We start from the raw sequence: 14,578 nt of genomic DNA on the forward strand, positions 1-14,578 counted from the left end.
CCTTCTTGCTTGTTGGTGTGGGCAGGTCTCATTTGTAGGTGCTGAAGAGCTGCTGTGGCTCATTTCCATCAGTGGCACTGGCAATACCTGGGCTCATTCTGTCAGTGAGGTAGTTGAAAAACCCCAGTTGGGTAAAGCGTTTGGGGGTTTTTGTTAACAGACATGCTTATCTATTTAGTTGGTGTTATTTTTTTCAGCTAAATTTTTTAGTGCAATTAGCACTTTCAGCATCAATCCATAGCAATGTGTTGTATTTTTCACATTGTCTGTGTGTAAAATACATATGTAAGCATAGATTACACAAAGGATCCTGCACGCCAAGCTGGATACAAATAGAAATCCCTGGAAACAATTCTTTCTGCGCTTAAGAGCAGCTTCCTATTGCAACGCTGGAGGATTTGTCACCATTACTGGATACGCTGCAGAAGCACAGCAAAGCAGTGACTGTGTGGAGTCGAAAACTATTACACCAACTACACTACACAGTCACCCACATTACCCCAATCACTGGCGTGTTTACACAACAGAGACGCTGAGTCTTTGTTACGGGCGCCAGCCACTGTGGCCTCGTTGTGTGGACACAGAGAGACCTTGCTGTGACTCGCGTCTTCCCTGCTGTGGATTTCTGGAAACCGCGCTTAAAGAAAGCACAAGACTTCTTTCGTAAAATGTGCCTTCCTGAACTTGTTGGGAAATACTTCTCGAAACAACGTGCTGCTCTAAATAGCCTGTAATGTTTCATGTTGTGGTTAAAGATTGATGACAGCTGTGTGGTGCGATGTAAATAGTTTGCATTTCATTTTTATGTGATTGCTGTGTACATGTGAATAGATCTATAATAAAGAAAAACAAACAAATATACTATTCTTTTTTGTTTTATTAAAACAACTTCACACAAAGTACAACTATTTACAATGTACAGTACATCCAAAAGAACAGCTTTAAGAATACTCAACAGGAGCAAGTGTCATTTGGCCCTGGTTTGACAACAACACTGGGGCACATATTAACAAAAACACAGCAAACCTTAACGATCTTATCAAGAAGTGTTGTGTCTTCAGCCTCACATGATAAGAGTAATCAGACTGTGTGTAACATTTTGAACTTGTTGCGCAAACTACCTATTACTCGCTCAACATGAATTCTCAGGTGGGCAATTGCTCTCGTTTGTTCAACGTCCCTTGCATCAAGTTGACAGTAGCCTTTTGTGAAAGCTGGAATCTTGACCTCCGCACACATCATTCCTACAGCATCTCTGATGTCAAAGCCTCTGTCAGCCAATACTACGTCCCCTGGTAACAGCTTTTGAAGAATGCCACATCTCTCTATGATGTGTTTATCTGATGCACGACTAGGGCTGGGCCATATTATACCATTCACGGTAATACCGGTATAATGTTAGGCAACGATAGGAAAATGAAATATCGCGATAGAATGGGAGTAAAACGCGCATGCGCAGTGCCTTTGTTTTCATACGCACATGGCCGATTGTTGAGTGAAACAGATGAACCAGAATTGGTTTGTAAAAATGGTGCAACTTCCGTGATGTGGAACTGGTTTGGTGTTTGTCTGTCAGATACACGACAAAGCACATTTTTTTGCAGAACATGCAAGCGGTCGTCGTTATTGTCGTATTTGTCGGACTAAGATGCTCTTAAATCTGGGAGTAATCTGGGTCCTAAACTCCGTATGCTTCAGGTCAAACAACACTGCAGCATCACTGAGAGTTAAAAACTGTCTAAATTCTTTCATCTTTAGTAAAACGATCAGCATTGCTGCTTTACCAGGTGTAACTATAAAGTTTAACTTCCATGAAAACAAAAAGTTATTACATTTAATGGAGTTAGAAGTTAGCAGGAAGCTAGCGGAAGTTAGCTCGCTAGTTTCGCTAGTTACCTAAGCATGATTTAGCATGTTCTGACTGAGAGATTTCTGAAAAAAATCAAACGTACAGCTCTGCTATCACTTCCAACATAAATGAAGACAGGAAACTAAACAGCAGTGACGTTTGTAGGGTTACTGAAGTTGGGCTAGCTGGTATATAATGATGTGCTACGTGATCGCTAGCGACACAGCTATGTTAGCATAACATAAACAGTGAAGCTGGAGGACGAACACTAACACTTTTCCACTTATAAAAGTTAACGTGAAGGTTCTTCATGGTTAGAGACAAATGCAATCGCATGGCAGGATGCTGTAAACGGACCAAACTTCAGTCAGGAGAACAACTGAGATAATCTATCCACAATACCAGGTTAGTCATTAATATACTGCAACAACATGGGAATAGAGCAGCTGCCAGAGAATTCAACATTAATGAATCAATGGTACAGAAGTGGAGGAAGCAAGAAGAATGAGTTTAATAAAGTTTGATTTATCTGACTGCTTTGTTTCGCTTAATGTGCCTTATAATCCCGTGCACCTTATGGTCCGAAAAATGCGTACTGCACACTGCAGTTTAATGTTGCAAAGCACCTCTTTTTAACTTCAGTGGATATTATACATGGTTATGCTCAGGATATGTCAGCCCATTTCTACTGGAAATGCCTTTTGGTTAAACTTTCAGCAAGGAATTTGCATTTGCACTGTTACATTTTTATAAAGCTTTAATGTACATAAAAACCAGCTTCTTGTTTAGGTGAAAATAAATGGAAGGTTGTCTTTTTGCGCTAGTAATGTTGTGGAGTTGTATTTTGTCTCGCATCAATTATATCGTCGGTTATATCGTTATCGCAAATTTTCAAATATATATCGTGATAAATATTTTTGGCCATATCGCCCTGCTCTATGCACGACCCCCCATCCCCTGGAAATGAAAGAAATAGCTCCATGGGGTGTAATCCCGATGAGGTATTTTATGGTCTGTGTACCCTTGTAATGAGAGTATGTTTGTGCGCGTGCCTTTAAATTAGATGGTCTTTCTGTTCGAATCTCAAAACAGTCAACAATGATTGCTACTCGTTTTCCAAAAGTTTCAGTAAACTGTGGAGGCATTGTCGCCTGCAGACAGTGCCTCTCAGGCCAGTGCACCAGTGCTCCTAAGTGGGCATACAAAACATCAATGGTATCGGTGAAGACAGAAGACAGTGTTTTGTGCGACACATGGAATAGATGACAAAGATGCTGGACTGGAAGATCAAGTCTCAGACGCATTAGTGTGAGTAAGAGCATTTGGAAACCTGTCAGTTTCTTCGGTATTGGCAGGAAATCTTTGACAGTGTTGAAGAGGGACATTAAGACTGCATAACAATATAGTCCAGTGTAATATCTTACTTTTTCGGTATCGTCCTTTAAGAAAGTTTCATTCAGCTCTGTCTTTTGCAACTGTGCTCGAAGCAGTCTGTTCTCCTCCAACAGCCGGTTTATTTCTGCTCTGCCCTGTTGACTGCACACACAGTCCTTCGTCTGCCCTTCAGCTTCCGTGACGCTGTCACTCCCATCACCACTGTCCACATTTGCAGCTGGTACGTCAACCTCCACTTGTCCAACACAACTGCTGTCCACTGCCTCCATGACATGGTTGTTGTTCTTCTGTCAGACCTTCATCGATCATCAAGCCTGTAAGATAAAAAATAGTGCATAGACTTAAGGTTAATGTACACCAATATTCCAATGACAGGTGTGTGATTCATCTTTAAGTTATGTGCGGATTAGTGTACCATAAGAGCAATTTAGTATGTTTTCAGAGGGGGGTGTTTACCTGCAATGGGTGCTCTTTTTCGCTTCCGTTGCATACGCCTTGCGTGCCGGTCCGAGTCTGACACAGGTTTGTCGTCGTGCCCCATGTGCAGTGTTGGTGCCCAGTCTGGATTTGTTACATCCATTTCATATGCTGGTTTGCCTGCAATAATGCCAAATCAAAAGCTACTCAGTCGACATGACGTGGTTCTGCAGCATCACACATTAGCATGTTTTATCTCATTATCTATGACCGCAGCGCATTGAAAAAAACCCCACTAAAAGCCTTTTGGTTTGGTCCTTTTACAGCATCCTGCCATGCGATTACATTTGTTCCTGACCACCGAGAACACTCACGTTAACTTTTATCGAGTGGAAAAAAAGTTAGCGTGTTTATATTGTGCTAACATAGCTGTGTTACTAGCGGTCACGTAGCACATCATTATATACCAGCTAGCCCAACTTCAGTAACCCTACAAATCAATCAATCAAGCTTTATTTATAAAGCACTTTTCATACAGAAAAAATGTAGCACAAAGTGCTTTACATAGTTAAAAGCAGCCCACCCCACCCTCCAACTCACTCCCCACACTCTCAATACACATATATCCCCCCACCCCCACCCACACACACACATACACACACGCGCACACTTAAAGAGTAAAAATTGGGCTGGGCTCGCATGAGCCAAGTGAGGAAACATTATAACAGAGAGCCGTCTGCACCGGGAGCCGGTCACAGACCGCAGCCTCCGGGCTGGGCACACAGCCGGAGGGAGGCCAAGGAGCCCCCCAACCAGGCTGAGAGGACCCCAGAGACCAGCAGCCACGGTCAATAACAGCCCCGGTGCAGAGAGCGCCCTCCGAGGAAACACTGGAGATATGACGCAATACGATATATACAGGGTAAAATGATAAAATAAATAAGAACAGGATACAATATAAATATAAATATAAATAGAGTAAGAAGATTAAAAAATGAATAAGAATAAAATCAAAAAATATTAGGTAAATCCTAAATTAATAATAGAATAACAGGATAGAATAAATAAGCATAAAAAATAAATAAACGCTAAGTAAAAGCTAAATTAAAAAGGTGGGTCTTGAGCCTGTTCTTAAAAACATGTACGTTCTCTGCGGCCCTGAGCTCCTCCGGCAGGCTGTTCCACAGACGAGGACCATACCACTGAAAAGCTGCCTCTCCGTGAGTATGTGTCCTGACTTTAGGGACAATCAAAAGGCCAGTACCAGAGGACCTCAGGGTCCGCGAGGGTTCGTATGGTAAAAGCAGATCTGAGAGATAAGAAGGCCCAAGACCATTAAGACATTTAAAAACCAATAAAAGAACTTTAAAATCGATCCTGAAACACACGGGGAGCCAATGCAGCGATTCTAAAACCGGTGTAATGTGGGCCCGCCCTCTGGTCTTCGTCAGCACACGAGCTGCCGAGTTTTGCAAGAGTTGTAAAGTTGAAATATTCTTCTTAGGAAGACCAGAGAGCAGGGCATTACAGTAATCAATGCGACTGGCAATAAAAGCATGCATCAGCATCTCCGTGTTGGCCCGAGAGAGAATAGGGCGGACTCTGGCTATATTTTTTAGATGATAAAATCCAATTTTGGTTACATGTTTAACATGTGGGATAAAACCAAGCTCAGAGTCAAAAATAACACCCAGGTTTTTCACTTGTAGCGAAGGACATAGTGAAAATGCCTCTAATTTAGACAAGAGTTTCTCTCTCTGAGCTTCAGGACCGACAATTAAAACTTCAGTTTTGTCCTGGTTAAGCTGTAAAAAGTTTTCTGCCATCCAAGATCTTATATCCAAGATACAGTTAAAAAGGGCATCCATTGGTCTGGTGTCATCAGGAGACACGGAGATGTACAGCTGCGTGTCATCAGCGTAACTGTGGAAGTTCACTCCATGCCTCCTGATGACACTGCCGAGAGGCAACATATACAAATTAAAAAGTACAGGGCCTAGAACCGACCCTTGAGGCACACCACATGTCATTTTATGGATCTTAGAGGAGCATGTATCCATACTCACCATAAAAGATCTGTCAGAGAGATAGGAAGTGAACCAGTTGTGTACAGCACCAGAGAGGCCCACCATGTGTTTTAGTCTGTTTAAAAGAATAGCGTGGTCTACTGTATCAAAGGCTGCGCTTAGATCCAGCAGCACCAGGACTGAGAGCTTTTGGGCGTCCCAGTTACATCTAAGATCATTTAAAACCTTTAGGAGAGCCGTCTCTGTGCTGTGGTTCACCCTAAATCCAGACTGGAATATCTCCAGGATCTGTCTATCATTGAGAAAATCAGTAATCTGAGTAAAAACAAGTTTTTCTAAGACTTTACTTAAAAATGGTAAGTTGGATACAGGTCTGTAGTTATTAAAATCATTACAATCCAAATTGCTCTTCTTCAGAAGGGGCCTCACCACCGCCGTTTTAAAGGCAGCAGGGAAGACACCCAACTGAAGAGAGCAATTCATCATGTATAAAAGCTCAGCCTCAAAAAATCCATAAAGTGTTTTAAAGAGTGAAGAGGGGATTGGATCTAAAAGACATGTGGTGGGTCTCACTGTGGAGAAAACCTTCTGAAAGTTCTCAGCATTAACCAGGACAAAGCTGTCCAGTGTCTCCTCAGGTACAATCGAGCCCTCAGATGTGTTTACAATCATATCGCGATTAGATAAAATATCAGATCTGATGGCGCTGATCTTTCCCCTGAAGTGGTCTGCAAACTGCTCACAGAGCGAGTCTGTGGGGGTTCTTTGGGAGCTGTTAAAATCAGGGTTAAATAAATGATCTATGGTGGAAAAGAGGACCTTGGGATTATTTTTGTTAATACTGATTATTTTGGCGAAGTATGAATTTCTTGACTTCCTTAATGTATTATTGTACATTTTAAATTGCTCGGAAAATATTTGATGGTTGATATTATTTTTATTTTTCCTCCATCTCCTTTCTGCTGCCCTGCAATTTCTTTTGAGTTTTTTGACTTCTTCGTTTCTCCAGGGTGATGCATGTTTTACGTTAATCTTTTTGGTGGTGAGTGGAGCAACGGAGTCAAGGCTTTTCTTCAGTTTGCTGTTAAAATAACTAAAAATCAAATCGCAGGGTGCAGGTAAAATCACAGGGGGGCATTTGACTAAAACCCTGGTAAAATTTGCAGCCACTGTCACTGCTGTTTAGTTTTCTGTCTTCATTTATGTTGGAAGTGATAAGAAAGCTGTACGTTTTAATTTGTTTCCAAAACCCCGCAGTCAGGACATGCTATATTGTATTTAGATAGAAGCTAGCGAGCTAACTTGCTGCTAACTTCTAACTCATATGTCATAAATTCCATTGTCATGGATGCCTGGATGTTTAACTCAGTTGTTACACCTGGTAGAGCAGAACGCTGATAATTTTATTAAAGATGAAAGACTTAAGACAGTGTTTTAACTCTCAGTAATGCCACAGTGATCATTTGATATATGGACCTGCAGCAGAGTTTAGGCCCAGACACGGCTAGTGACGTCAGACTCAACAATCGGATAGTGATATGAATTACTTTAGAACTCACCGGAGAGAAAATGCCGCGAGCAAACCAACAAAAAGCTGGGGATTGCACGGAACTCGATATCCGCTCGTCTCACCGCTGCAATCCATGCCTGGCGTCTTTGTTTGGTGATATCGGATACATGGGATCCCTCACGTTGCCGCCAGGATGGAAAACGATTAAAAGATTAATCCAGTTTCTTGCCTTCACGATCGTGAGATCTAACATTGCAACCGACTACACACGTACCACCATAGCTGAAGCTGTATCCTTTGTCTGGCCTACTGTGATGGCGGCAGGGGGCGCATTCTAAAATGTCATGTGACAATCTGATTCATGAAGAGTGATGATGTCACAAGGACATGTGATGATGTCACAAGGACATGTGATGATGTCACAAGCACATGCCTTTGAGCCTTTTCTATAAATAGGGGTCAGGAGCAGCAAGTTTTAGTCAGTTTGTTCGCAGCCTTCAAACGTTCGACCAGAGCTATATTTGAAAGTATTTGTAAACCTCTTCAGAGTCACTGTGCACAGGATTAAAAATGTATCCACGAAAATGCCAACAAAGAATAAACAATCTTGCTGCCTCTCCTTCGAGGTCTGGCCGGCCACTCACTTCAAGAGGGAAGCCTGATATGACACGATCCATTGGTGCCTCATCAGTCCAAAGGACATTACAGGAAAACTCCGACCTACATGCAAAAATTAAACAAATTGAAGAAGAGAAGCTTCAACTGGAGGAGAAGTGCAGACAATTGGAAGCACGAAATCAAGAGCTGGAAAAACAACAGCAACGCCAGCCTTACACAAAAATTATTAGTGAGGCCTGGGAAGGAAAGTTTGGTGAAGCACGACAGAAGATTTTGTTCCTGATGAAGGAAAACAAGACAAAGAGTGCTGAATTAAAAGAAACGTCTGCCCAGCTTCAACGCGCGAATGCTACTATTGGGGAGATGCAAAGGGATCTCCAAAACATGGAGCAAAAGAATCAGGCGCTCCAAGGAACGCTTGATGAAGCTATGGAACAAACTGCACAAATCCTCGGACAGAAAAAGGAAGGGGTCACACAAATGCAGGACCAACTCAAAGGCATAAAGAAAAAATACGAAGTGCTGAAAGTCAGGCTGGATGAAACAGAGTGCAAAAAAAAAGAGCTTCTTCAAGAGAAAGAGCAACAGGAAGAAGAAAAAAAACGTATTCTCCAGGACTCAGACAACTTGAAGTGTGAAAACGCTGAAATGCTTGCACAAAAGCAGCAACAAGAGAAAATAAATGAAGACCTGCAGCGTAAGCTTCAAGAAATCACAAGAAGAAATGAGCAGTTAGAAAAGATGCACAAGGAAAAACAACAGCAAAATACAGACAAGTGCAATCTATTAAAAGAAATGGAGCAAAGATGCCAGAAACTTGAGAAGGAAGTTGAAGAAACAACCGATCAGTTGAGAACCCTCATCCTAGAGAAAAAAGTGGTCGTGGAAAAGCTCATGGAAAAGAAGAAAAAACGTTTCCGCTTCTTCTGGAGGAGGGACACTCCTGCTTTTTCTACTTTTTCTATTTTTTCTACTGCTGACGTCACCTCGTCTCCCTCCACCTCTGTTCCATCTTAATTTTCACCTCTCCTCTCCCCTTCTCTCCTAACACTTCTTCCCTCTCTCCTTCATCTTTTTTCACCCCAACCAGTCCCGGCAGTTGACTGCCCCTCGTGAGCCTGGTTCTGCCGGAAGTTTCTGCCCGTTTAAAGGCAGTTTTTCTTCCCCACTGTCGCCTAGTGCTTGCTCAGAGGGGATTGTTGGGGTTTTCTCTTTTCTTTTTTTTTCCCTTCTTATTACCATTTTCCTTTATTTACCGATTTGTTTTGTTTACTTTTCTTTTATGTTGTTTCTTTATTTACTTGTTTAACTTTTTTTCAACTTATGTAATAAACTAATAAACCAATTGAATTTATCCTCTGCGTATTTTACATCTAATCTTTAAAGAATATTTCCAAAACATTTTCAAACATCACGATCTGTCTTTTGTTTGCTTGTTAAAACCCCGTAAATGGTGAAGTAAAAACCCTGTGATATGGTTTAAAACATCAAAATAGACTAAACAACTAGTCTAAAACTAAGAGACACAGGATAAAGTTGGTGTGAAGGTTTCAGTCTGTGAATGAATCTAAGCACCATCACCTTAACTTTAAATTCATCTCTGTTACCCTCTTTGTGACTGAACTCTGACCGTGAGCACCACAGCCACTGCGCACCAGTCACACACACTTTAAATCCATCACAGTAAACCAGTTAGTTTACCTCAGTTTGTTTTGCAGCACATTTCACAACATGCAAAAGCATAATGTGCCATGTATAGACTCAAAATCTAATTTAAAAACATGAGGACTGACCTGTAAGCTTTACATTTACAGTTTATCACATACCACTGAGCAGTTCTTACCTGTAATTCTAAGCCCTCTTCTTCCTTTTCTGGTTTAAAACATCAAATTAGACTAAACAACTAGTCTAAAACCAAGAGACACTTAAATATTAAGTTAAACCTCTGGGGTTGCCGGACGCGCCGGCGCGTCAAAATCACATGACCAATTTAAGACGACACAGCTACAAGATGCAGCGATTCAGAGGCTGTATCCCAATTCAGGGTCTGCAGCCTTAAAGGCCGCATTTTAAGGCCGATTACGTCACCATGCCAGTCTCCTATTGCCAGAGGCTGAAGTGTGTGTGCAGTCACCAGGTGATAATCTGATATCGTCTACTTCCCCACTGATGTTAAGTAATATGAAAAAAAAAATGAATCCCACCTTAGGCCGAATGTGTGACTCTCTTCGTAGTGGAAGAGAGAATGAATCTTCCCATCCGAATTCACGGCAATCAGTCTGTCAATCAAATCCTGTGGAGTAAAATGAGAGGCTTTGAACAAGAATGCACCGGATAGGGTGCAAAACGAAAACTGTGTGGAAATTTACAATGGGTAAGGTGGAGAACGTATATCAGTCTCAGTGTGAGAGGGTTTATTTGAATGCGTTTGAAGTAAAACAAATGGGTGGGTGGTGTTTGGAGGCCAAATAAAAAGTGCAAACATGCCCTCAGATGGATGACAAAAAAAAACTGCAGTGTGTGGAAAAGAAGAAGAAGAAAAACACTTACAGGTATGGAGGTTGGCATCTCCCTCAGGGTGTATTCGCTTTTGTTGGCCAAAGACTGTCGGCCCAGCAGTTGCCACACCGACTGGGAAGAGGAGAGGAGGTTGACCAAGTACAGGAAGGACTGAAGAGGAAAGTAAATACAGCAGCTGTTAGAGAGAAAAAATGTATTTGCTTTTAAAGACCATTGTGAATGCATTTGTGCACGTCATGGATTGATCAAATCCTAACACATAATAATAATATAACACTATTCAACTACAAACACTACCGATAATATGACAAATAATATCTGTAGTATTCAAAGCAAAACAAAATGTAAAAAGAATTTATGATTGCAAAGGTAAAACATGGTTTACCACACTCTCAAAACTGAATAAGACATATATTCTGAGCAGAGTGGTTGAGCAGAAACCTATTGCAGCCTGAAGAATATTAAACTACAGGAAAGCTCCCTGCATTTTTCACTGGGTCTGGTAGAACAGGGAAAACATATCATCAAAAGCATCAAAGGAAAAAAAGAGAGACACTTGCACAAACGAGCTACAACTTAGATTATATTAAACAGCTTCAAAGAAACGTAAAGAAAAAAACAAGATACGATGGATTTTTTTTTCTAAAATAGAAATATCTATACTTTCATGTGTCTTCTGATGTTTCTGTGCATGTGTGAACTTATCTTCATATGTACTACCAAACCTCCTACTGTACTTAGCACAGATTAAAGCAAAGACTCGAGTTAATTCACCAAAGTGCTGGTGTGTGTATATTTAGTTTTCCTTTGACCTCAGCATATATGTATAACCCACTGATAAGGCAGACTTTAAAGTCGCCTGTGGCAGGACACAGTTTACACATCACTGGCTGTCCGTATTCACTTGGCTAGTCTCTCTGAGAGAGATGACTTGGCTGCTGTCAGAGGCCAAGCATCAGACACACACAGACAGGCTCACGCTGGAGCTTGTTGAAGCTTTCCTGAGAGAAATTCTGCCAAAAACATAACTAAAAATGCAGTCTTATGAAAGTAAGGCTTATTTGCCCAGACACCCATAAACCAATCAGCAAAAAGCCTTTCTTGTTAACAAAATCACTATTGCCAGTTTCTTAAATATGAATATTCACAAGTGAATTTTCTACATGGCTGCTGGTATCACAGCAACACATGGACCACTATTCTGAGTCCTGGGTTAATAATAATTGGAATCAATTTAATTTTAATCAATTTAAACACCTTTGTAACCAGTGAGCTAAAAACATGATGGAAAAGCAAAACTTCTAAGAGATCTGTGTCTGTACTATTATGTAGATATCTAAAAATTGGGGCATTGTGGGCTCCAGGAAGTTTCTCCTTCTCCCTCTCTCTCACACACACACGCACGCACATACATACAATACCTTAATGCAACTCCTATCTGTGGGGTCAATGGGAGTTGGTTTGGGACGGACCACTCTGATGTCGTCACTGCTGCACTCAAGAACAGACCATAGCTCTAGTACCAGGGCCCGAATAAAGCCTGAGACAGAACACGGAGAAATTTGTTGTACCAAACATTTATTTGAAATAGCAGCAACTAAAATTATTAACAGTGCTTTAATAAATAAACGACTGACTTTGTTATTGTGTCCAATCTTTTAAAGAAATGTCTTTGCATTGCTGGCACCGTTTTGATTGGAGGATTTGAATCTCAGGAAGGAAGGAATTTATAATGCCACTCCCTTTGATCCCATTTAATCTCTTCCCTGTTGCACTTTGGCCTGTCAGTAACTACATTTGAATTTTGCAGCTCAAGCTTGCACATAAAGGCTGGATAAAAACGTTAATGCAATCAAAATGTACGCAGCCCTCGCTGGAAAACTGGGGATACAGTACAGTACATAAATGATGAAGCAAAGACAAAACATTAGTGTCATGGAAGAAGAAATAGTCAGTGCATCACGGGAAGCTCCCAGCAATAAAACCTGCATTTGTATTGACACATAAACCTTAATTTGTGAGCAATTTTCAGTGTATTTCAGTTAAATTAATGAGACAAATATAACAAAAGGGATTTTATACTTAGAAGAAGAATATGAAATTGAAATATTAAACTAAGAAAACTATAAATACTGCAGTTCTAGAGTTACAGATATACAATTAAGCTTTGCATATCAGTGCTGTATAACCCAGGGAATGTACTTTTTTTTTTTTTATAATTGAATAGTAATGGAAATCATGAACTGTTTTTCAGAGGTCATAGATCAAATGAGCAGTAGAGTTTTTCTCACAGAATGGTTCTTTCACATAGAAAGCAGTGTGTGCTGCAGGTTTAGCAAATGGCCCATCATTTGTATCTCCAGTGTCTGTTGAAGTGTACAGTATCTGTGTGTGTGCATGACCGTCGGTGCTCTCTGCTCACTCGGGTTCAGAGGTACAGGGAGGAGGCTCAGCAGGAGTAGAGGCAGCTGCTTCATCACAAACATGCCAGGTGCAGGCGGTAAAGGCCCTTTCTGTTTCCTCTCAACCCTCCTGCCAAAGCCATAGAACTCTGCCGAGGTGAACCAGACAACACAATATAGACATTTTTCCCTGTTCCTACATGGAAACACAAGATCAAACGGGCATTTTTTTTTGGCATAAATATGTATATCATATCGGACTCAGTTTGTTCCTGTTATTGTTTTTGCACTGTACTTGTCATCCATTCCAGTGAAACGATGCAGAAGGTTGTAGGTTGTGCAATAGTGCCATCTAGAGGTGAAGTAACATCACACTGCCCGTGCTCTTGTCTCGTCACGGTGTTTGCGTGTTTCTCCCTCTCTGCACACTCAGCGTTATATTCACAATATGTGGAAAATATATTGATATTGAATGTTCAAATATGAGGATATGTATAATGTATAGGTTGACTTTGCTCTACCTACACTTCTGGCAGAGCAGCAGTTGCAATGCGAACACATAATTAAACGGTGTATTTATAGGAACAGATTTCTTGCCTATGGCAGACAAAGTGATTTTAAACGTGTAAAAGGTTTCATTCACAGATGATTTATTACTATCACACCCTGGAGACTTTATAAAGAGCACTGCTGCAAAAGCAGCCTAAACAAACTTGTACAGTAGGTCACGCTGGTTTAGTTTTTCATCAAAATGCTTTTTTTCTTTTACTATTATTTTTGAAAACGTTACAGCACTGGTGGACATTTCCTACCAAATAAGAACTAGACACTACTGTTATGTAGTGGTTAATTGGAAAACTGTTTTATCACGAATTTCTTATTTAGAAATAATTAAAATTTTATTTGATGTTTTTTTTTTTTTGGATGGATACTGTTATTGCAGTGATGCTGTAATTAAACTGTCTTCACCCCAGTAGAATAATTGCATGACTCCATCACTGAAGTGGAGGGTTTGCTTTGGAGGGGAAACGCACAGTGTCTCTTTAGTAGCATGGTGGTTGGATCCCACATTTGTTTCTTATGTAACATTGTAAATAGCTGCTAAGACAGCATATCTATTGGACAAGCACATATTATACATACTTTGCACGTGCAATATTTAAACATGTAGGCTAGAGAATGACTTTCAGTTGTATTATTTATTAGACGAATACTAATTATCACTGTAAATATGAAAATCTGTACAAAACATCAAAGCATTAAGAATACTTGCAATAAAAAGAAATTTTCTAAATGGTGCTGTTTGTCTTATTATGCAGTAGACTTGAGATCTCAGTAGTTATTAGTTCAAGATCAGGACACAGTGTTTAAGGGATTGTACATTTCAAAATATAATTTACTTTGAAGCGATCTGATCCTATGCCATGACATTTAAAACATTAACATAATGCTCACTTAAATTGAAAAAAAATCTCTCACTTTGTGATTTTTAAAAAAGCAAATAGAATGCATTTATCAAACACTTTTAGTTGATGTTTGTTATGGAGTAGTGGCAGAAATCTTTAGCCATTCCTCGTTGCCTCAGGAGCAATGATTTTATTGAACATGTGCAAACATAAATGGAAATATACGTAAAATAGAGTTTATAACAATATAACAAGCTTGAAAGTCAATATTTGGCATTGTAACTGTTATTCTTCAGTTCTAGTTTTCTTGTCATTTCCACAGGAACAGTTTTCCAGGCTTCTTGAAGGATATTCAGAGCACGTCTTTGGGTGTTGTCCGCCTTTTGTTCCGTTCTCGTGTCACAATGATCCCACACTGCTTCAGTAATATTGAG

The 14,578-nt window shown here is 40.4% G+C and overlaps 1 protein-coding gene across 2 annotated transcripts; it reads right to left on the reverse strand.

Annotated features, from left to right (window-relative positions):
• Positions 1-859: 859 nt before the first annotated feature.
• Positions 860-8,532, reverse strand: LOC146654890 (uncharacterized). Of its 2 annotated transcripts, XM_085381115.1 has the most exons (3): positions 7,248-8,532; positions 3,701-3,841; positions 860-3,558 (listed from the first exon to the last, which is right to left on the reverse strand). In XM_085381115.1, exon 3 carries the CDS (start codon positions 3,511-3,513, stop codon positions 2,728-2,730), a length of 786 nt encoding a protein of 261 aa, XP_085237241.1. In that variant the 5' UTR covers positions 3,514-3,558; positions 3,701-3,841; positions 7,248-8,532; the 3' UTR covers positions 860-2,727. The 2 variants fall into 2 exon arrangements, with proteins under 2 accessions (XP_085237241.1, XP_085237240.1); XM_085381114.1 differs by lacking the exon at positions 7,248-8,532 and having other exon boundaries at positions 3,701-4,233.
• Positions 8,533-14,578: the final 6,046 nt, after the last annotated feature.

The sequence above is a fragment of the Rhamphochromis longiceps genome, linkage group LG14 (assembly GCF_057381845.1).
Source record: "Rhamphochromis longiceps isolate RC_006_pf linkage group LG14, R_longiceps_female_GT1.1, whole genome shotgun sequence".
Taxonomy (NCBI): Eukaryota; Metazoa; Chordata; class Actinopteri; order Cichliformes; family Cichlidae; genus Rhamphochromis; species Rhamphochromis longiceps.

What these genes read in the sequence shown, in the direction of transcription:
- LOC146654890 (XM_085381115.1), bottom strand. Translation starts at nt 3,513, where the DNA reads ATGGAGGCAGTGGACAGCAGTTGTGTTGGACAAGTGGAGGTTGACGTA.